Consider the following 23,983-nt stretch of genomic DNA (forward strand, 5'->3'; position numbering starts at 1 on the left):
AGTTTGTCAGTTTACTTGTTGGACAAGAGATTATATCCAAGGGCTCTAATGCATGTTTGTAGCACCCATCAAGTCAAGTTCCTTTTTCAATTTCCTGTGTTCCTGCTGAATTTAGGGACAGGCCTTTTAATAAAGCTCTTGCCTCTCAGACTTTCATGCATTCACTTTTCTACAATTTGAAGTACATGTACATGTAGGCCCTAAACTTAAAGGTCAAGTCCACCCCAGAGAAATGTTGATTTGAATTAATAGAGAAAAATCAATCTCAGCAAAATTCTGAAAATTTCATAAAAATCGGATGTAAAATAATTGGCATTTTTAAGTTTAGCTTATTTTTCACAAAACAGTGATATGCACAACTCAGTGACATGCATATGAGAGAGTCGATGATGTTACTCACTCACTACCGGGTATTTATTTTGTTTTTATTTTGAATTATACCATTTTTCATTTTTGAGAGATTTGACAATAAGGACCAACTTCAATGAACTATATAATACATTTAGTAAACAATGCTAATTCCCCATGTTCAGGAGGAATTAATCATTGTTTCACTTGACAATGAGGAGTAAATTTAATATTTCATATTTCAAGTAATGAAATACAAAAGAAATAGTGAGTGGATGACGTCATCAGTCTCCTCATTTACATAATGACCAGGATGTGGATATACATGTATAACTGTTTTGTGAAATTAAACGAAACTTTAAAATGCCATAACTATCTTTAATATTTTACATCCGATTGTGATGAAGTTTTCAGTGTTATGCTTGTTAGATTTTTCTCTTTATATTCAAATCAACTTGTGTTGGGGTGGACTTGTCCTTTAAATTAAAGTTGCCTTTTTTTTCTTGGAACAGCACCCCCCTCCCCTCACTCTTCACATGTATGTATTAAAGTGCAACATACATGTACATTTACATATGTAGGGCTGTAGGCTTACAGCCATGACAAGACTTGTTCATGTTGTGTTTTTGATGTTTATTTTTTCATTTTTATTTTATATATATTTGGAAAGTGATTTTTAAAGTTAGTCCTGGGCTCCGTAACACAAAGATTAGCAATCAATCGCTAAATGAACTGACCAATCAATATAAATGTTACACGTGCATTAGGTTTGAAATACTGGCCAGCAACCAATCAGTGCGGTTCTTCCATATTTGTAATTCATCGCAAACCTTCGTGTTATGTAGCCCAGGACAGTGAATAAATTCTATTCAAGTTGAAAGGTACAGCACACTGGAAAAATGAATTACTGTTCTTGAGGACAAGGTCTTGTAAAAACTAAAAACTATTGATTTGTGCCAGAATATTGCCAAGCTGTGAAAGGTTTTGTTACATGATAAACCTTCTAAGTGGTAAAGCTTTGTTGTGTTTAGAGAGAGGTTGTGACAAAATAATAATAGAGTGTAGGATTCAGTTACATGGGTGTCTACATGAATTTGGGAGGGTCGATAGATGCAAAGTTTGCTCTGGGCCCAAACCATGTATTTCCTGTGGTGGGATGGAAGGAATATACATGTATATGTAGACGCATAGACACGTAGTTGTTCGGATGTCTTTGACAACGCTTCAAATTATTGTAGATTTGCTGCTGGCTTTGTTTATAGGTGGAGGTAAAAATGCATAAGATGCAAACTATGAATCTTCAAGACCTCAACACAACATACACACTGGATTATTGGTGGTGATGTATTTTTTCATAGTTTATTGAAGGCTTTACATGTATCACTGAAGTATCATTGACTTTCACAGTTTTATACAGGCCTAGACACTGTCTACCTCCATGCTTCAACTAGCTACAGTACATGTGTACAGGTACATGTACTACATGTAGGCATACTGCTGATTTTATGACATCCGAGTGGCATGAATGAATATTGTCAGTCTCCGCTCCCTCATCTTATAAAATGGAGCACTTAAATCTCATCGAAGGAAGGATCACAACATAAATCTAGCCGCGTGCATCTGGCTTTTTCTCTCTCCGTCATCCCTGCTATTAAAGTGTAGACATGCACGCATAATTAACAACCCTAGAGGCTAAATTTCATTATAACAGATATGGGTTTAGAGTAGATTGGAGCATTTCATTGTGAGCTTTATTAAAGATTGGAGACTGCAGGTACATGAAGTTGGAGATACAGGTAGGTTCTTTGACAATAATGCAGTGTGAGAAAGTGAATGAATGTGTACAGGTATGTTCAGGCCTACATGTACATACAGTATATGTTACTGTCAGTATCTGCAGTGCCAATATGGGCCTACTGAACATGGTGAGTAGACCCATGTTTTAAAAGCTTAAAGGTTTGGAAACCTGATATAAGATAGAAAGCTCATTATAATTAGAGAATGTACACAGCATGAACTGCAAACTTGTAATCTATCTTGATTCTCAATGGGTGTTTGTAAACATGTAGGCCTACAGTATGCATGTGTACAGTGCCGTTTAATGTACATGTACATGCTGTATACATACATGTATGAACATACATAAGGTACATGTACTATCTAGCATTCATGCATGTAATATCCTTTTAAAAAGTCCTGGAAATAATGTGTTTACAAATATACATTAAAGGGGAATCCAACCCAAATAAAAACTTGTTTTTATAAGGAAAAGAAAAATCAGACAAGTTGATAGGTGAAAGTTTGAACAATATTGGACAAACGAAAATAAAGATATGAATTTTTAAAAGTTGTAAATACTGGTAATCACTATACCCATGGAGATTTCAAATTGGCCGCATATGGGATGTCATAGTGATGTAAGGCAAGGACTACTCTTCCATGTACTCCAATACATATTATGGCTAAAATGTCATTTTTCCCAAAAGTTTTATTTCAAATTATATTTTTCTTTCATGAGGACATAAAACAATATACTACATGGGTTATATTTAGATTACTGCCCCAGGGGAATGGGTACTTAGGAGAAAACCACAAATCCCTGATAATAAAGTACATGGCCTATGGGAAAGTTGTCCTTGCCTCTTGTCATAATTCACTTACCCAGTTGCCAATTTGAAATCTACATAGTATTACTGATCTCAATTTTAAAGCAGCTATAACTTTCTTATTGCTTGTCCAATTTCTTTCAAACTTTCACCATTCTGTTTAATTTATTTTTCTCCTTCCCAACACAACATTTTATGGCCAAGGCTGGATTCCCCTTTAACAGTGATGGTAGAGCTCTCTTATGAAGCTGTTCAAGTGTCTGTGACAGGGGGAAAAAATAACATGGGAGCTCAGGGCGATTTCGCCCTCAAAATGCTCAAGAGCATCAGGTGGAAAATCACATTGTAATTTCAAAGCTTATCCGATGTTGAATATTTAAATACCGGTAGGCAGTAAGTTGTGATAAGTAGCCCCGAAAATGTAAAATTTGTTTTTTTTTTCCTGGGCCATAAAGTGTGATTTAAGAATTTTTTGTACATTGTAGGTTACATGTACATGTTTGTCTGTCCTCTACACAACAGAGCTAAAGGCCTGGTCACACCGCCCGAGCATTGTTGGAGCGGTCGTGGAGCGGAGAGGAAAAAAATCATCACCGCTCGCTACCGTTCACCATTTTCGATTGTTCTTTTTTTTGTTTTCGATTTTTGTTTTCAATCGAAAATGGTGAACTGTAGCGAGCGGTGATGATTTTTTCTCTCCGCTCCATGACTGCTCCAACAACCCTCGGGCGGTGTGACTAGGCCTTTAAATCAATTCAAGGCCACCAAAGGCTATGGCCTCTGATGCCCTTTCAAATGTTTGTACGCCATACCCCCCCCCCTCTCCCTGCATGCAAATACTTCCGTAAATTTTGAGTGACTTAAAGTTTACTGAGTACATGTATCTGTACATGTAGAGGACTAAAGTTGAAATCTGAAAGGATGACACACCCCTGCACCATAGTATACAGTACATGAGTGCCCCCCCCCCCCCCGACTCTTGGTAAATTTTGGCAAAATAATAATGTTTCCACAGTGTATGGTGGTATTTGTGATGAAATTAATTACATTTAAGATCCATGATATGATTTTTTTTTTCAGATTTAAGAAAAGTACATGAAATATATTCATGAGACATACATGTACACATGACACTTTAAATATATCTCCAAAATCCAGTTGTGGCTGTGGGAGTTTATAAACAACTTTGCCTGTCCAACTGTGAAAGCCTTGCATGAGTCATTATAGGACATTTGGCTCAGTACACCCAGATGGCAGTTTAATTCATTCTGTGTTGTGATCACAATCACTGTCCCAAAAGACAAGCTTTCCTCCTGGGTGATATATTGCTTGGCCGTATATAATGTGTAGGACATGTACTGTACATGAGCTTGTTTAGGGCCTGTGTGTATTGTACATGCAGCTTTCATTGCTCATATTTTGATGATTACAGTTTACATTCAAATTTGTTAAAAAGACAGCAATTTACAAGGCGAGAGCAAAATGAGGTTCTGGGTTAATTTGTTTTATTGCGGGACTTTTCAGCTGAAACAGTGGGGGGGGGGGGAGATTACCCAGTACTTGGGCTGATGTCACCTCAGGAATGCTCAAAATAGCCCTGAATAACAAAAAAAGAGTCCTAAAAAACCCCATTCAATGCAATAATGTTTAATTTTTCAGATCTATTTAACCAGTACATGTACTTTGTCAAGGGTACATGTAGTACCCTCAAAATTAATTTTCCTCCTGGCTGAAACCATATGTACATACTTTTTAGGCAATCTTAAAATTCTCTTAGACTTGGATGATAAAATTCAAAGTTCTCTACAACACATGTAAGCCTTGAGGTACATGTAGACCTACCATTTTGTATAGTTGAAAGCCATTGCCTAGAGAAGGGGCTAGATAGAAATTAGAATTAAACTTGTTGGCCACTACACATGATATGATTGTAATAAATATACATAATTATGACCCTTTATTGAACTTAAGCTTTAGAATGGATTTAAAGATGATCTTTAAAATGCACTTTTTTTACTTTTACTATTTATTTATTAAAAAAAAATATTTTCACATTCTTATTGATTTTCGCTGTTGTACAGTAAGTTTAAAGAAATAAATATTAATCTTACCGAAATCAAATGTTTGTGTACATTGCAAGAACAATGATCGAAAGCAAATGAATTCAATTATCCATATAACAAATCAACTACAAAGTACAATATAGACAAAATATGTTTGCTTCTTCAAAATGAAATTTTTCCCAAATCTGTGATTCTCCTTTATAAAATGATAATGCTACAAATCAGTTTTTGTGGATCAGGAGAAGTCCACCCCAGAAAAATGTTGATTTGAATTTTAATAGAGAAAAAACAAACTAGCATAATGCTGAAAATTTCATCAAAATCAGATGTACATGTAAAATAAGAAGTTATGGTATTTTAAAGTTTCGCTTATTTTTCACGAAACAGTGATATGCATAACTTATTGGCATGCAAATGAAATGAGAGAGTTGATGATGTCCCTCACCATTTCTTTTGTTTTTTATTGTTTGAATCATACAATACTGTATTTCATTTTTCATAGATTTGACAATAAGGACCAATTTTGACTGAACCATGATAGTATTAATGCTAATTCCCACATTTTCAGGGAGGAATTAATCGTTGTTTCGCTTGACACCATTGAGGAGAAATCAGAATATTTCATACAATAAAATACAAAAATAGTGAGTGGATGACGTCATCAGTTTTATATTTTGCGTACCAAACAGGATGTGCATATAACCGTTTTGTGAAATTAAGTGAAACTATGAAATGTCATAACTTCCTTATTTTACATCCGATTTTGATGACATTTTCAGTGTTATGCTTGCTGGATTTTTCTCTGTTATTCAAATCAATTTTGTGTTGGGGTGGACTTGTCCTTTAAGCTTTACAACATGTAGTCTGCGAGCACAGACTCATATTTGACACTTTACATATTACAGTTTTTACATACATGTATCTGTATACCATACATGTATGTCTAGAGTGAAAGACTAGACTCCAAACTATCCGTCTCTTTGGTAGAAGCAGCAGTGAAGATAGTCTCATTACCTCAGACTCTGCATTATGCACTATGCAAATTGTGAAAAGCAAAGGTCTGTGCCTTGAGACTAGCTGTAGCTGGCCATGGTTGTCAAGAGGAGGTGTAGAATGACATGTACTATGACATAATTGCCATTTGATTGAATCATAATTGGTCAGAGGCTTTCAGACTTGTCTGAAGGAGAGGATTACTAAACTTCTAGAGGATCCTCCGGGTTTATAAATTGCAGACTGAGGACAAGGACAAATGAGGCCTACATGCAATGTTGAGGAAAATCCCTAGAATTGTAGTCCAGTGTAGATGTAGTCTGCAAGCATAAACTCATATTTGTTAATAAATTATGATATTTCTAGGATGAGGTCTACACTCCAAACCCTCTTGCAAAAATATTCAATATTGACAAATATGTGTCTTCAATCCAAAACGACAAAGTCTGTCTTGCTCCAAAGTATTACAGTGTACATGTTTGAAATTTGTCTCTGACATCAGACCGCATTTATTCACTATGCCAAAAAAAATGTACATGTAAATGTACTTGCAGACTTTATGCGTTTTCGAAATCAAGATGTTTCCTCTCTCTCTCTTTCTTGCTATTCCCTACTGCAGAATCTGTGGAACCCAGCGTCCAGCAAGCCAACTGGAAGGCTATTCCATCTCACCTTCAAGGGTCAGGCTCTCAACCTTACATGATGTCAAACACTGGCAAACCTGACTTCAATCTTACCCAGTCAACACCACACTCCAATGGTCTATCTTTAGAGGATGTCCAGCGAGGGGGGCTGACCAATGGGTCTGTGGATGGAGATCAACGGTCGCAGTCAGATGCAGCATCCAGTAACTCTGGAAGTGATCTGCTGATAGATTTATCAGAGGCAGACTTTGCACCATCCGCCAAGCCATCTTCACTTCTCTCTGCTCTGAAAGAGAGCTTGGCTGCTGAGAAGGAAGCAGAGCCATCTGAAGCAACTGCCTCCGACGAGAACATTGGAAACACTGGTGAGGTCATGTATTCAGACAGTAACTCCCAGCTAGATCGGCAAGACTTTACAACATATTCAACAAGATCAATGTCAATAAGTGATTTGAATGATATTGACTCCTCACCACCTACAGAACAATCTGAATTGAAAGGACATTCAAGTGAGGAACATTCATCAAAACTTGATAGCAATCAAGAACAAATTCCTGTATCCACTTTTTCACAAATGGCACTATCAAAGAGCAACTCAGAAAGTGTAGGAAGTGTGCGAGACACAGTAGGTGAGTCTACTCCAAATACCTTTGGTCAAATATCCGAACAACATCATGATCATTCTTCCTCTAAAAGTGGAATAGAACAAAACTCAAGGGATGACATCCTCTATACTAGAACTGAAGATGAATCAGTGTCTGTTGAAAGATCGATCGATAAACCAGTTGAAAAACCTGTTGAGAGCAGTGGTATTCAGAAACCTGTGGAGCAAGAGACAGCAGAAATTGGATCAATAGAACTGAACAAAGACAATACTTTGGAGAAAGGTTCACCAACCAGTTATACCTCGAGCTCCAGTACTCCACCAGTGGATTCAGAAACCATGCAGGAATACATGAGACAAGGTGCAAGACCAAAGCAATTAGGTTACAAGACTCCAGAACAGAGCCCTCTGAAAAACACAAGCGACAAAGATCAGGGGAAAGAGGAGCCGCCATCAAATGTGATAAGAGTGACCGAGTCACCGCCCGTCATTGGATTCAGTACTCTGTCCAATGTGACAGTGTCTCAGTCAGAACTTGATGAATTGGATGATCTTGATTCAAAACCATTGGCATATGATGTGTCTGGGAGTGAGGTTTTAAGAAGGGATAAGAAAATGCCCACTTTTGGACCAACAGATCAGATTGTTTCTGTGATGGGAGGGGATAGTCAGTCACCTTACATGTTGACAGGGCAAGATGAGATGATGAACAAGGACAGGAATACCATGGACAGCAGTGTGACACCTTCAGCACCGGGAATGGTACCACTACGGTCAGATATTGCATCTCCGACAACTGCCAGGGTTCCTCGCAACACTATGAAACCATTGAATAATGACATTTCAGCACCACCCAATGTGAGTATTACACCCCATAGTAATCACTTGAGCATTCCTGATGATCAGGACAATATCGAAGATAGAATTAGTCCTTTATCAAAGATTCTCGATCAACAGTATAGGTTGGAGATGAACAATTCCAAAGGAAATGACAATGAGCTAGCCAAAGTGGACCCATTTTATGAAAGCAATCCTCAGTTTGAATCTTCAACGGAAGAAGAGGTTGTACCTCCTGCTTTGTCCAACATTTTAAACCCATCTATGCAAACCAAGTCGCAGTCAGGAGATTGTCCTGGTGGGGTTTCTCCTGGCAAAGCTGACCCTTCATCAAGTGTCCATCCAGCTGTGAGCACTGTAGGTTTTGGAGTCACCCAGCAATCTGTCGATGTCAACAGTTCTGTTATGCCAAAGATGAATAATGAAAGACACCAAGTTAATCCTGACACTGTAAGCCATGCAGCCAGCCATCAAAATGGGGAGCAAGGCCTGCCCCTTGTTGACAAAGAACTTCAAAGACAACCAAACACATCTCATCTGTCAAGCCCTATGAACAATCATACAGAACTTAGTCACCAGGTCAGTGAAAATAGCAGACTGCAAGATCTTGCCCCTGTGCAAAATTTTTCAGTTCCAGCTGGGGCTCCTCCTGAATTATCCACAGCTCAACCAGTTCCACCTTCAATGTCGCCAGAGCTGGCTGTTGAAGCTAACCTTGAGGATTCATTAAACAATTTACCGCCGGACCCTCCATCTTACCAACAGGTGGAACAAGCAACACACAAAGAGCGCAATATTTCCCGTCAGGGACTGACTCTTGATTTTGGCATGGGTGGATCAGAACAAATGAATGGATATCCCGATGAGCACGCACAGGGCATTAATGAGAGTGACCCGTCTCATAATCCACATTTCGTGGCACCGCCCAACGTCTCGTTAACACCGGGCATGGGTATTCCAGTTGAGCAAAGCCAAAATGGAGCCATGCCTTCAGCCAATGGGAACATGGCCGGTGATGTCAGTGTTGTTGAGAATGGAGAGTTGGCTGTGTCTGAGGGAATGGATCCAATGACAGCACAGAACAATGCAGTGAATGCTCAACACATGGTAGCAGCTCCAGGAGGTGGTGAACCTGTGCCGGGTGATGTTGCACCTATCTGGATCCCTGACTCAGAGGCACCTTCCTGCATGGGGTGTAACCTGAAATTCACCTTCAGGAAAAGGAGACATCATTGCAGAGCATGTGGAAAGGTACACAAAAGTTTTTTTATTTTTAGTTTTGTGTGTGTGTAACATGATTGATGAATAACCATTTTTGGTTGACTTCATCTCAGGGGTGGCATTTTTTCTGCAACATCATGTACTTGTAATTCAGACCAGGTTCTAAAAAATAAAATAAATCAATAAAATTTATATGGCTTCAGACAAATTCATAAATAAAATGCATTAAAGATTCAATGATTTTGCTAATGGTTCCAAAACTGGCCCCAGGGGCCCGTTGCAGAAAGAGTTGCAATCAAACGCAACTCTAAAAATCATGCGCAACTTGATTTTCAACCAATCAACAGCGCGTATTTTGAACTTGCGATTGATTTTTTGACTTGCGTTTAAACGCAACTCTTTCTGCAACGGGCCCCTGGGCATAATTCAAATTGTATGAAGAGCAAAGTGTAGAAATACATAACTCATGTCAAATACAATAAAATATATTCATAGATGACGTAATTCTTATGATACCTTATGCTTATACTAGTGCAAGGAATATACATGTACAGTATACCCTAGATAGTGTATTGACACAAAAATAGCTCATATGGATCCCTGTGTCTCTTTTTTATCGAAATGAAAAGTACTCTTGATCAGAAATTTTCAATGCAAATGAATCCCCCTAAAGCCCCCTTTGGCATTTTACTGTAGAAAATGTCATGCATGCATACATTTTAGTCCAGTGATGTGGAAGGATAACTCATGAATTTTCTGCTTTGTATTTACAGGTGTTTTGCTCCAAGTGTTGTAGTGTTCGTGTTCGACTGAGGTACATGGATAGCAAAGAAGCAAGGGTGTGTGTAGGCTGTCTCAATGCTATACTCACAGGTTTGTATCTCTCCCTTAATATCTCTCTCTGTTATCTCTCTCTGTCTCTCTTTCTTGCTGTCTCTCTTTCTCTCTGTCTCTGTACCTTGAAAGGTTAGTTAGAAACATGCAACAGACATGGGGCCCAAAAAGAGTTGCCTTTATAATCACAACTCGGATCTTCACTGTCATTTTTTTCTCACCTGCATAGCAGAGTGAGACTATAGGCGCCGCTTTTCCGACGGCGGCGGCGTCAACAAAAAATCTTAACCTGAGTTTAAGTTTTTGAAATGACATCATAACTTAGAAAGTATATGGACCTAGTTCATGAAACTTGACCATAAGGTTAATCAAGTTTTACTGAACATCCTATTAGAGTATCATGTCACATGACCAAGGTCAAAGGTCATTTAGGGTCAATGAACTTAGACCATGTTGGAGGAATCAACATCAAAATCTTAACCCGAGGTTAAGTTTTTGAAATGACGTCATAACTTAGAAAGTATATGGACCTAGTTCATGAAACTTGGACATAAGGTTAATCAAGTATTACTGAACATCCTGCATGAGTTTTATGTCACATGACCAAGGTCAAATGTCATTTAGGGTCAATGAACTTTGGCCGAATTGGGGGTATCTGTTGAATTCCCATCATAACTTTGAAAGTTTATGGATCTGATTCATGAAACTTAGACATAATAGTAATCAAGCATCACTGAACATCCTGTGCGCATTTCAGGTCACATGACCAAAGTCAAAGGTCAATGAACTTTGGCCGAATTGGGTGTATCTGTTGAATTACCATCATAACTTTGATAGTTTATGGATCTGATTCATGAAACTTGGACATAATAGTAATCAAGCATCACTGAACATCCTGTGCGCATTTCAGGTCACATGACCAAGGTCAAAGGTCAATGAACTTTGGCCGAATTGGGTGTATCTGTTGAATTACCATCATAACTTTGATAGTTTATGGATCTGATTCATGAAACTTGGACATAATAGTAATCAAGTATCACTGAACATCCTGTGCGAGTTTCAGGGCACATGATCAAGGTCAAGGTCATTTAAGGTCAATGAACTTTGGCCATGTTGGGGTTTTTTGTTGAATAACCATCATATCTCTGTAAGTTTATTGGTCTAGTTCATAAAAAGTGGACATAATAGTAACCATGTATCACTGAACATCTTGTGCGAGTTAGAGTAGTTTTCAAAGTCAGCACTGCTGCTATATTGAACTGCGTGATGCAGGTGAGACGGCCAGAGGCATTCCACTTGTTATTTTCTTGAATTGATATATTAATTGTAATGCACTGTATTATTTTGAAATGAATATTATTACTTCAAATGAAGCAGATTTTCTGGGCATTTTTCCCCATGACTTGATTGAAATTCAATTACTTGAAATATATAGCAACATCATGTCTCAATTTGATCACAATACCTACAATTTAAATAAGACTATAATTTATTACCATTTAACTTTATCGCATGTATTAATGTTGGCCTGTTTTATGATTTTTATATTTAACTGTGTAAGACAGAGGGACATTTTTATTGTAATGTGCTTATTATAATCATCATAATTATCCATAAAGCAGATCTTCTGGATAATGTTTATTTCCTGATATAAATGCACTCATTATTATTATCAAGAAAACAGACTTGGGGAAGTTATATTTCTTGATTTGATATTACTTGAATAATTGGGCGATTATCACATGAAATCATAAAGTCATGATTTATTTCATGCATAGATTTTTCAATTCATGCATTTCATAATTATGTTTGATTAGCTGAAGCTCTAGAGCGGGTCAGAAGGCAGGGTGGAACAACTTCTTTAGAGAACAGCCCAGCTGGTTCACCTGCACATCAAGCAGTAGCACAAACCCTGGAACCTCCTGCCACAACCAATCCAGAAAATACCGTCCAGAGGAGCAAGTCCGTCCTGAGGAGACCTGTCTCAGAGGGTAAATAAAGTTTGAAAATGTTGGGCACACATCAACGTCTCTTGGTATTAAAATGGAACCTACATGTAGGCTAGTATACTAAACGATAAGGAATGGGCTGTGTAATGTTTGACCATTTTTTGCCAGGTTAAAATTAGGTTTAAATGTTGAGATTTGCAGCAGTTTGTAATACACCTGCTTGAGCAATCACCTATACAGTGTGTATCAAAAAAAAGTTCATACTTAGAAAAAAAATCCTGTAAATTATACAATTGTAAAATCCTGAAGATTTTTTCACATTTAAACATTTGTACAGGTCCATTTAAGCAATGACGATATAACTGTGGAAATATATTTTCGCTTGAGTGAACACTACTTACATTTGAAAAGTTAGTGAAAAATGATTTGCGCAGAACTTTGAAATAGAAAAATACAAATATTGACAGTGTTCACTCTAGTGGATTCTGTCAAACCTTTAACCCCATCTACATGTAGGCCGGGGTATTTTTGGAGTTCATAAGGCTGGGTGGCCTTCTGGGCCACCCTAGAGATCTCGGCTGTCAACCGCGCGATAGTGCCAAAAATTGGCACGCAGGTTGTCTGGGATATAATCTACAAAATTGTATAGTAATTTTTCTCATGCGAATTGTTATGAAGTAATTATGCTAATTTATGCATAATTAGTATGCAAAATCATACTTTTTCCTCTAACTCCATAAATAAAGCTCCAAATGTTCTAATTTTTGGCATAGAAACTCATTGTTATGTTCTTAGCAAGTTTACATGAAAAAAATTGTGATATCAGATCAATTTCTTATGTATTATATTGTTTTTTGAAATTTCTTATGTATTTCTTTGTTTTTTTGGACTTTTTTCATTGGAATTCATTGGGACTCTTCTAAGAGCATAAACAGCATAAAATACATTCATTTAGACCAGCAAAACTAAAAATAATGATACATTTATGATTTTTGGTTGAAAACACAATTTTCATTATCACATTTTTGAGCAATTTTTGGTCTGACATGCACTTACATAACGTTGCGTAATTTCTGAACCGCGTACCCGGGTGATGCAAAATTGGTCTCAAAAGTTGCGCAAGACTTGAAAGTAAAAAGTCAGCGAGCAGCGCGGTCAAAATATTTTGCGCTACGAAAATATTGTGCGATGCATTGAGGGGGGTCTCCGAGCCCCCCTCGACCTAGATAGGGTTAACTTTCATTGGATAGATGAGACCCAAACCTAAGATTATATGTAAAAATCTTACCCACAATATTTTTTAATTCCCAGGGCTTTTTCAAAGTGTAAACTTTTTTTGGATACGCACTATAGAGGAGGACTACCTGCCTGTTAAAAACACAAATTTGGTTTCTCTTGAAAACTATTCTCTATTGAAAAGTTTATTATTGGAATCTGCCTGTATAGAATACCTGCCCAGAAAGACCACTCTTCTAGTCACCCTTGGGTGGTTTTTATAGACGGTTTCTACTGGAGTAATTTTAACAGAAAAATAAGGAGTTTGTATGACCGTCCCTGATGAAGATATTTGAATGTTGAAAACATAGACAATTCTTAAGCCTAGAAATAATACACAATATATATCGATTGCTATTCACTTGTAGGAAAGGAATCTCCGGGGCACATGAACACATAATTATCATTTGTGAATATTAACATTATTATGATGATCGCAGGTACAAGACTGAGAGAGACAAGGAGTGTCCACTTCTCAGACGGCACTGCCCCGGGCAAGGACACCACTGGACAGACAAATAGCCCGCCTTCCACAGGCGGGGGTGACACGACCTCAACGCCTATCCCTGGTGATCCATCAGTTCAGAACATTCCCACTTCCATCAGGGGTATCCCGGAGCTCCAGGGAGGGAACAGAAGGCGGTTACAACGTCAGGGGTGGCACAAGAGCCTCATCCCTGAGGATGAATCCAGACTACCTCCTGTTATTCTTACCACAGAGGTGAAGGGAGGTGAGGGAACAAATTTGATTCTGTATGAGCAATCATTTAATATGGAATTCACTATATATTTTTACCAAGCCCATTGCCTTTGGGAAATAGACAATGCAAGGAGGTAGGGGTACAAATTATCAGGCTATTAAAGTCTTGTATCTCAAACATTCTGATGACAACTCAAAGAAAGCTATATTTTGGAATCATGGGCATTTTTGGCAATGGTGGAAACCTCTTATTGTCTAGAAACGATATCTCCCTGTTGAGAACTCTTTCTATTATTGTAGGCAAAAGAAGGTTATCCCTTGTGACACAACTCTAAAATAGACATTATCCTGAAAAGTTTGTTCTCAAAGTTCTTAGATATTTAGATGGTTTTCACAGCCTATCAACAGAATTTTTGTAATAAATACTTTATGGAATATATAGAATGTACAGGAGAAATAGATTTATTATTATCCATTGAGAAGCTTATTGCTTTGGAAAATACAAAATATTAGCAATAAAGTTGATATCAGTTATGGGTCTACAGCAGATCAAGTACTAAATAAATCATGAGATTGTTTCCATCTCTTTATAACAAAGCACTGATTTTATGCTTGATTTGCCATTTCAATTCTTTGAATGACGACATTGAAATACATTTGGGTTGTCATGGATTATTAATGCTGGAAACCAAATTTGTAGAATGGTAAATGGTAATAAGTGTATACAGCATGGACCTTTACAACACAACACAATTTAACAGTGAATAGATTGTCTTAATTTGCATCTGCAATAAGAAAGGTGAAGGTTGCTGATTTCATGAACAAAAACGGAAGAAAAAAGGGCTGATAAATGATAGTGCTGAAGACTCTGTATTGTTTTCAATGTCAAAATTAATAATAATAGTTACATTTATATAGCTTTACATTGTAATTGTTAATTACTGTTAGCATTTAAATAAGAAATCCCAAATCAGGAATATGCTTTTAATTTTCTTAATAATTTGTTCAATAATTTGCAGAGTTTTCTGTGGATGATAATCCCAACATGGAGAAGATTTTGAATGACTTGAAGAGTAAGTTTTATCTGTCTTTAGTATGATTTCCATGAATTCATGTTTTTGGTATAATGTTTTACTTATTAATTCTTAATTTTGCTATGTTCTAGTTATATCTTTGGGGGTATAAGGGATAGTAATTTCTGGTGGCAGTATCATGAAAATTATCTTGAAATGCCTGATGCTTGAATATGCAAGTGATAATGATTTGAATGATTTTAAAACTTTATGTGACATTAAAAAAACTATAGTTTCTCAGTCAAATAATTCTTTCCAACATTATGGTCCATATAAATTTGTTTTCAGAGACATTACAATTCATTTTATCATTCTAGTAGTAATTTACAGAAGTATTGTATTTTGTCTTGTCAGCTTTTTAGGGATAATTATGTCATTTTGACCCCAAGTATAACTCATCCTCAAAGAATATATTTGAACCCTTACAAACCTGTTATTTTTCTAACATACAGGTGACAATCCTGTTCCTGCTGTCTTTGTTTTAAGCAAAAATCTGATGGTTCTCGTCCAGATAGTAGACTGTAAGTACCACGCAAATTTCCTTTTAATTGCACAGTAAGAATGATATAAGAAATTATTTTTTGAAATCATGAAATTTTACCCCTTTTGGTAAGTTTTCCACTTGCAAGGCTACAAGCTTTATCAGACCTTCATCGGAGATGGATTAGTTGCTGATGCTGCATGGTAAAAGTATTAAAATGGTTGAGCATTATAATGGTACTGTACGTATAGGGGAGAGCATATTGTTATAAGTTTCTATTCATGGGGAGGGGGGTTCTGTTCTTCCCGAATTTGGATAACCTCCCTAAATCCATCTGATAGACTTTATATTATTTTGAGCGAATGTGGAACTTTTCCTTCCACTTTGATTAGTTGTTGGTGATGGTAACATCAGTGAGGGCAGGGGACCGTTGCAGAAAGAGTAAATAATCAATCGCATGTCCCAAATGCGTGCTGTTGATTGGTTGAAAATCAAGTTGCGCATGATATTTAGAGTTGCGATTGATGGCAACTCTTTCTGCAACGGGCCCCAGATTTCTTAAAATTGTTATGCAAGCTGTATGCACAATGTAATTGCAGTGAGAATGAATATATTATATCTCTGATCATGTAACAAATATCTATCAAAATTTTCATTCAAGACTACGAATTCAAGCTTTCATATGTCACATTTGAGGGCTGAGACATTCATTTATACGAGACACTTGTAAGAACCTGTACAGTTCATCATCAATTGTTTGTCTTCACATGCAAATTAATTTTCCTTGGAAACTAAAATCATCTATTTCGGTTTTGTTTCAGTGAACTGTTGTGTGAATAGGACATGTTGGTGTTTCAGCACCAAGGGACTAGCTACTGTTGGTCAGGATGAGGTAGTGATCATTTTAGAATGTCTACCAGATGAGAAGACTATTCCTAGAGACATCTTCTGTCATCTGTACAGTCTCTATGAAGATGCTAAAAGAGGTTAATTCATTTGAGATTTTTTTGTATGTGCTGTGTGTTTGTGTGGTTCTAGTAAAGAAATTCACACTAAAATTAAGATGTGGACATATAGTAACTCTTCAACTCCGTTGATTAGTTAGTAATCTTATTTATAGCATTGGTGATGATCATGTTGCTTATGATGATGATGATGATGACGAGGGCGATGATAATGATGGATGTGATGGTGGTGGTGATGATGATGGTGATGATTATGATGACGAGTATGATGATGATGACGATGATGACGATGATGATGGTGATGATGGTGATGATGAAGATGATGATGATGATGTGATGATGGAAGTGATGGTCGGAATGGTGATTTTTTTATTCAAACAAGTGCACACCTAGTTACCAAGAATGCATATAGCATTTTCACTTATTTGAATGCTGGATAAAAGAGCATTACCGATCAAAAGCCTTGCTCACGGGCAAAGGTGCTGTGGCCGGAGATCAAGAACCCCAGATTTTATAATGAAGTTGCACTTGAAGTTAATCTTGTTTTTCATTCTTCCCCCTTTTTTATCAGGTAATACAGTGACAGACATGAGTCATACAATCTTTGCTGGAGGCGGATTCCTTGGTAGCAGAGACCATGGTGGATTTCTCTACATCAGGCCAACCTTTCAATGTCTTCAGAAACTCATCTTCCCAGAACCACCCTATCTGGTAGCCGTCCTACTCCAGAAGTGGGAAACACCCTGGGCTAAGGTTTTCCCCCTGAGGTTGCTTTTGAGACTTGGAGCTGAATTTAGATGTTAGTAGGACACCTTTATTGTTAAAAAAGAAATTTAGAGAAATCAGGAGCATAAAATTGATTAGCTGTAGTGGTTGTTAATTGAGAATCAATATGAAGTGCAACCTTTACTCTTATCTTTCGTATTTGTTCATAATTCATTTTGTTATTGTGAGATTATAAGTTATATAAAATGTATATTACACTTAATGTTTCGTAATTTCATGTACAGTGGCAATTGCAGTTCTTGGGCTACTCTGCACCACACTCCAACCAAATGAAAATGAAGAAATGTACAAAATAAAAATTGAACTTATCTCACATCTGTACTATATAGGCCTGGTTGTCAACGCTTGGAGAAGCATCTTTCATCCAAAATAAAAGCTCCTTATTGTAATGCCAAAAAAAACTTATATTCCACAGATTATCCATGTCCTCTAATGAGCGTTAGATTCAGAAAGCCAGTCTTTGGAGAGATTGGTCATACCATCATGAACCTACTAGCTGTAAGTAATTCACAAACTTTGTTTCTTCTTTTTCACTCTATTGTGTTCTGTCATGTCTCATTTTGTCTAAATCACCTAATTTTCACTAACTTAGTTTTTAATTTACTCTTTGTCTATATTATATTATATCAATGTATGTGTCCACTTCTGAATCAAAACACTTTGCTCGTATACAACTTAACAATGTGATACAAGTATTTATGGTGGGAATATCATAAATGGCTTGTTAGAATGATACTTTGTAATTATACTTCTTTATGCACAATTAGTACTTTCTCATACATGTAGCTATTCCCCCCCCCCCATTTCTTAATCCCAGTTTAAACCAACTTGATAGTGATCATGATCACCGTTGGTGTTATTTTATTTTTTGGGGTTTTGTGACCTGCCATGATCGTTGGGCTGCATTTTACATAGATGTGATCAATCATAGATATCGGCCCAATTTATGTTACAGGTTTATGATGATGGTAATAATAGCGGTATATTTACCCAGGGTAGCCACTTCAGTTCCGATAACTGTTCTCCCAGCGGGCTTATGTTACAAGGCCCCGGCCATGATCATTATAATCATTGTCAATCGAAAAATCTTTTTCCATTCTCTATATCTTTTCAGGATTTTAAGAATTATCAGTACAAGTTGCCTGTGATCAGGGGTGTTGTTATTCATATGGAAGACAAACAGACAGTAATCAAATTCCCAAGAAATCGATATGATGAGGTTTGTATATGTGTATATATTGCAAATTTATCTAGACAACAAATATACCTAGAAATGTATACAGAATAGTGTTCTAAAGGTATAAGGTTACAGTTTTTTCTTTCAGTGTTTTTGATGTGATGTTATGGTATAGCATGATGAAATATATTAAGAGTCCAAATTTTGTGGGAATTAATCATTCAGGCGGTATATTGAGCCGCAATGATACCCTCTTGTATTTTAAGTTAATTACTTTGATGTAAAAGAAATTTGAGAGCTTCTTGCTGAGCTAATCCACTGTTTTGGTATATTCCTACCCAGCTCATGAAGGTGTTAAATAACTCCAATGAGCATGTGATGGCACTGGCGGCTGTCTTTAGTCCGGATGCAGACTCTCATCTGGTTTGTATGCAGAATGACCAGGGTACCTATCAGACACAGGCCATCAATATACAGAACAAACCAAGAAAAGGTTAGTCTTCATGATACAATTTGTGTATACAGTTGTGCTCAAAAGTTTGTCAACCCCACCACAAAAGTCACTCCTTCGTGCCGAGTGTTGAATGTAGACAACAACACTGCAATGTTTGGTGAGCCCAGAGAAACAAACTATATTGAATGTCACATTTTATCACCTGACTTCACAATAGGATATGTGTTTGAGCTCCTCTGTTTGCTCAGTAAAAACTGATATGAAGTATATTGTAGTAAGTTTCACGGTACACCATGTATCTTTCTTGGGCAAGTGTTGGTCCACCAATCTCTGAAGTAATGATATGAAGTAAATTACATTTCATCTGTGCTTATGACCCAGGGACCTTGCAGAGAATATAGAGGGATTGTTGTTGGGTATTACCATTCCTCAAAACTCAAAAGTTTTGCAATCCTTCATCATCTGATGGAACTGTTTCAAGTTGTTGAAATTATCATGTGTTACCATCAACAAGGCCCCCTCCCCCTTCTCATTTTTAAAGAAATTCCAATTCACTGATTGACCAATTAAAGATATACTTTTAGCTACATAAATGCTACACATACTTCACAAGTTCCAGTATCTCCTCTGAGACCTAATACCAATCATGTTAATATTTCAACCTTTTCCATCCATTAATTCAGTGACTGGAGCTAGTTTTGTCGTTTTCAATGGCGCTCTCAAGAGCAGTTCTGGTCTGACAGCAAAGTCCAGCATCGTTGAGGACGGTCTGATGGTCCAGATCCGTCCTGAGACCATGACGCTTCTCAAGGACTCCATGCGTCAGATGCAGGAGATGTCTATACCCTGCGGGAGCAGCGTAGCAGACACGCCAGAAGAGACTGTCCTTGTACAGTGGGTGGAGGATGATAAGAACTTCAACAGTGGGTAAGGTTTAGAACATTGTATCATTCAGACTGGCATTCATTGCATTTACCATAGTAACAGTTGGTGACCAGTGCTTATCAGCCAATTAGAATGAAAAATTTCACTGAGCTTGCAACTGAATAACAAATTTTTAGAGCTGATATACTTCATGAAATGACAAGAACTTAGATATTAGCTTCTTGCAAACCATGCAAAACACAAAAACAGTTTCTTTGCTGTAGCATGGCCGACCCTGGATAGCATGCTGATTTATTTAAATTCACATTTGACCCCACAGTGCGTACCAACTGACCCTACTTTTCTAAAAGCAAATTCACTTATTTAGTTGCATTATTGCATTATTTTGTAGTGGAAAAAAATGGTGTATCGTAGGCTAGAATAATTTTCCATATAAAGAGTTGATGACACTAGTGTCTGTCAGATCCTTGATTTCTTTCTCATCTTTATCTCATATGGCATGGCTCTTAATCTTGAATTTCATTTATATTTGTACCACAGAGTGACCAGTCCCATCGATGGTCGAACCTTGACCGGCGTGGAGAGCATACGAATCCACAATGGAACCGAGTACCATGGTCACAACCGAGCCATCCGTTGGACAGAGGTCTTCTTTATCCAGAATGGTCTCGGGGAAGGAGAGTCCCTTGGTCATCCGAATGTTCCCGAGCCAGTTGACCTGAGCAGGCTAGCAGAAAGCTTGGCTTCTGCATTTTGTCTGGCACTGAGTGGAAGCCTGAATGAACTGAGGGAAGCTGGATTAGTGAAACTAGGACTCAGGGTTACAGTGGACATTGAAAGGGTTAGTTTCTTTCATTTTTAAAAAATCCATGTTTTAATTTGTGCATTAAGTGCCTCTCCCCACTCCCTCTACCTACCCAAGGGAAGGAAAAGAAGCTGTGTGTGTTGAGGCAATTTTGTTCTCACTACTAAAACATTTAGTTAGCTTGATATAATTTTGAAGACATGTGAAGTGTTAATTCTTTGACCAGATAATGCAACAAAAAAAATCCCAATCCCAATACAGATGAGACATACCGGAATGTGCAATATTTTCTAAATGGTTTTTCTATGAGGGCTTGCATGCCTCTGGGCAATAGTACTGAATTTTACTTTTGTGAGCCCTGTGGCCCATTGCAGAAAGAGTTGCATTTAAACGCAAGTCAAAAAATCAATTGCAAGTCCAAAATGCGTTCTGTTGATTGGTTGAAAATGAAGTTGCGCATGATTTTTTTAGAGATGCATTTGATTGCAACTCTTTCAGCATCGGGCCCCTGGTCCATGGAAAAACAATTTTCTTTACTCTTTTCCTCTTTTCTTTCATTTCTACTTATCCATATTTAATTATTCAATTTCAAATTGTATTTTTGTATTTAAATTGTACAATTTGTCTATGTTTTTATGGCCAAATAAATAATGATACTGTATGATCATGGTTCCCACGGTCATGGAAAGTCCTGGAAAAATTGTGGTCCTGGAAAGTCAGGGAATTTGGAAAATTTGTGAAAAGTAATGGAATTGCATGGCTATGGCAGCTTTCCGTTTTGTTGTGTCTTGCAAAGTTCTCTCATACTTAATTATCATACTCTGCTGTGTCTGATTTTGGAAACCGTGGCAGGAGGCAAGTCATGAAAAGCAGCAATTCAGTCATGGAAAAGTCATAGAAGGCATGGAATTCTGTTTTCAAATTTCTGTGGGAACCCTGTTTGATTTATCCTAAACAAGTAGTTCTAGTAAACAAAATCTGTGAAGGGAATTTTCTGATATTCATTATAGAGCATTAGGAATATGGATTCATTTCAAAGTAAATATACTAAAGGTTTTTAATTGATTATGGCTTAATAATTCTAACCTTAAGATTTATATTTTCTCATACTGATCAGCATTATTCACTTCTTCACTACCCTTACTCTATTTCCCCATTCTATTGAATATCGTGTAAAATATTGGTCATTTCCTTGATTTGAATATCATGCTTTAAATGAATGAATTCTTCCTCCTCTTTTTCTAGGTTGGATATGAATCAGGGTCAAAAGGTCAACTGCTCCCACCTCATTACATGAACAGTCTCGACAACGAGCTCATCCCGGTTGTGCATGGTGCCGTTTCACAGCACGAGGGCGCCCCAGTGGTATTGGAACTCATTTTTCACATAATTGACTGATATCAGTAAACTGACAATGACGCTGCTCTTCTTGCAATAGGGATTCTACCAAGGGTTAGCTTAGCTGATTGGAGAGTGATTTTTAAAAAAAATGCTAGTGTAAAGATGCCTGTGCTCTTATTCACAGAGCTACCAAGGTTTAGCTTAGCTGATTGGAGAGTGATTTAAAAAAAAAAATGCTGGTGTAAAGATGCCTGTGCTCTTATTCACAGAGCTACCAAGTCTCACACATTATGCTTGAGACTCACGCATTTTGGACTCTTGTTCATCCCCTCAAATCTCTGTCTCATGCAACTATCACAGCCTATCCCCATATACATTGTACACAATGTCTGTGATCTCACTCAGATTCAAAGAAAATCTCACGCATAAGTGGTCTTTGAACTTGGCATCTCTGTATTCATCTCATTGTCAGTAGCAAAAAATTTCATGGTAGTGTTACAACACCTTCGAGTGCTTACACTTTGCGAACATTGCACAAATTCCAAGCAGTACATTTGTCTGCTGATGAGGGCTATAGTGCAAGAGTGTAAGAGGAGTATCAACTAAGACTTTTACAGACATGGCATGCAGATTGACCCATAGGCCCTTACTTGTCTCTGTATTATTTTGTGTAACTACAGAAAAGCTAATATTGAAGTAATTGAGAAATTATGCTGGTGATTAATGATTATAAATCATTTGATTTTAATCTTCCACAGTTTCTCCTTTTGCACATACATGTAACATTGCTTGCAGTCATCAATCGCAGTTTAGAATCTTGTAAACATGATCTTTGCCTGATGACAGTGTGTACATTTTGATATGATCTTGAACTGTTTTACCACTGCTAGTAGAACTGGGCGTACGAGACAAACCAATTTTAGTGTGCAGAGAATTCCGCCGTGAATGGGTAAAGATTCATGAAAAGAATTTGTAACGATGAAGCTATTTATAAAATATGACTATTACTATGTATGATATGTAGAGATTATTTGAAAAATAGATATATTTTTGTATTGTATTCACTATTAAGCATTACACAAGCTCTAATATGCGTGTACAACATGTTTGTTCTATAGCCATAATGATTGTATATCATATTGAAATGGTTTCATGACATTTGCTTCGGCGACAATTGCTCCACTCTAAATTCCACTCACTTATTGAATGACCAACTTACCTGGGTTTAACACTATACCCAACCCTAAATGTTACCTTAAACCTTAAGGCATGGTCACACCGCCCAAGCGTTGTTGGAGCGGTCGTGGAGCGGAGAGAAAAAAATCATCACCGCTCGCTACCGTTCACCATTGTTGATTGTTGTTGTTTTTTTTTATTTATGTTTTCGACTTTTTCTCCAATTTTGTGAGCGAAATTCGACCCTCTCTTCCTACCTCTCCACGACCGCTCCAACAACGCTCGGGCGGTGTGACCATGCCTTAAGGTTTAAGGTAACATTTATTATTAACTACCCTCAGACTCTTGTAATACTCTGTTTCTCCCCTTTTACTCCTATTGTCTGATATGTAAATATCTTACTGTCACAGGAAGATTGAATGCTATTATTTTTCTCAAATTGAAGTCTTGTGTTCCCAGTCCCTTCCATCAAATAGTAAAACAGGTTTGTTTTTGCAAGTATGAATACAAGATGATGTTTAATCATATTGATCAAAAGATGTTTCATTTGGTCATTGGAATATACTTTTGATGTAGCCATTTTTAGATCCACCATACAATGTACTTTTATGAACTCTGCATTGTTGCATCAGTGGTGTTAAATGAACACATCAGTGCTTATATTGGATACATTGCTACAGCAAGCAGTTTTCACCAGTGTTAGTTCAATACCCATTGGTGTTATTGTAACAATCTGTTATTCTTCTACCCTATTTGGTGTTCTGTT

The 23,983-nt window shown here is 37.2% G+C and overlaps 1 protein-coding gene across 2 annotated transcripts in view; it reads left to right on the forward strand.

Annotated features, from left to right (window-relative positions):
- LOC121423810 overlaps positions 1–22,180 on the forward strand; it is a 37,896-nt gene extending 15,716 nt beyond the window's left edge. Inside the window, exons 1-15 of one of the 2 annotated variants that reach the window (XM_041619306.1) lie at positions 1,891–2,144; positions 6,630–9,346; positions 10,090–10,189; positions 11,968–12,141; positions 13,815–14,105; positions 15,094–15,147; positions 15,600–15,668; positions 16,450–16,614; positions 17,165–17,392; positions 17,795–17,877; positions 18,494–18,598; positions 18,899–19,049; positions 19,694–19,937; positions 20,436–20,736; positions 21,946–22,180. In XM_041619306.1, the coding sequence (XP_041475240.1) occupies positions 6,710–9,346; positions 10,090–10,189; positions 11,968–12,141; positions 13,815–14,105; positions 15,094–15,147; positions 15,600–15,668; positions 16,450–16,614; positions 17,165–17,392; positions 17,795–17,877; positions 18,494–18,598; positions 18,899–19,049; positions 19,694–19,937; positions 20,436–20,736; positions 21,946–22,098 (4,755 nt within the window). In that variant the 5' untranslated portion in view covers positions 1,891–2,144; positions 6,630–6,709 and the 3' untranslated portion in view covers positions 22,099–22,180. Of the gene's footprint in view, positions 1–1,890; positions 2,145–6,629; positions 9,347–10,089; positions 10,190–11,967; positions 12,142–13,814; positions 14,106–15,093; positions 15,148–15,599; positions 15,669–16,449; positions 16,615–17,164; positions 17,393–17,794; positions 17,878–18,493; positions 18,599–18,898; positions 19,050–19,693; positions 19,938–20,435; positions 20,737–21,945 lie in introns of those variants that run through there. The other variant, XM_041619305.1, reaches the window with a different exon arrangement.
- Positions 22,181–23,983: the final 1,803 nt, after the last annotated feature.

This window comes from Lytechinus variegatus, chromosome 11 (assembly GCF_018143015.1).
Source record: "Lytechinus variegatus isolate NC3 chromosome 11, Lvar_3.0, whole genome shotgun sequence".
Taxonomy (NCBI): Eukaryota; Metazoa; Echinodermata; class Echinoidea; order Temnopleuroida; family Toxopneustidae; genus Lytechinus; species Lytechinus variegatus.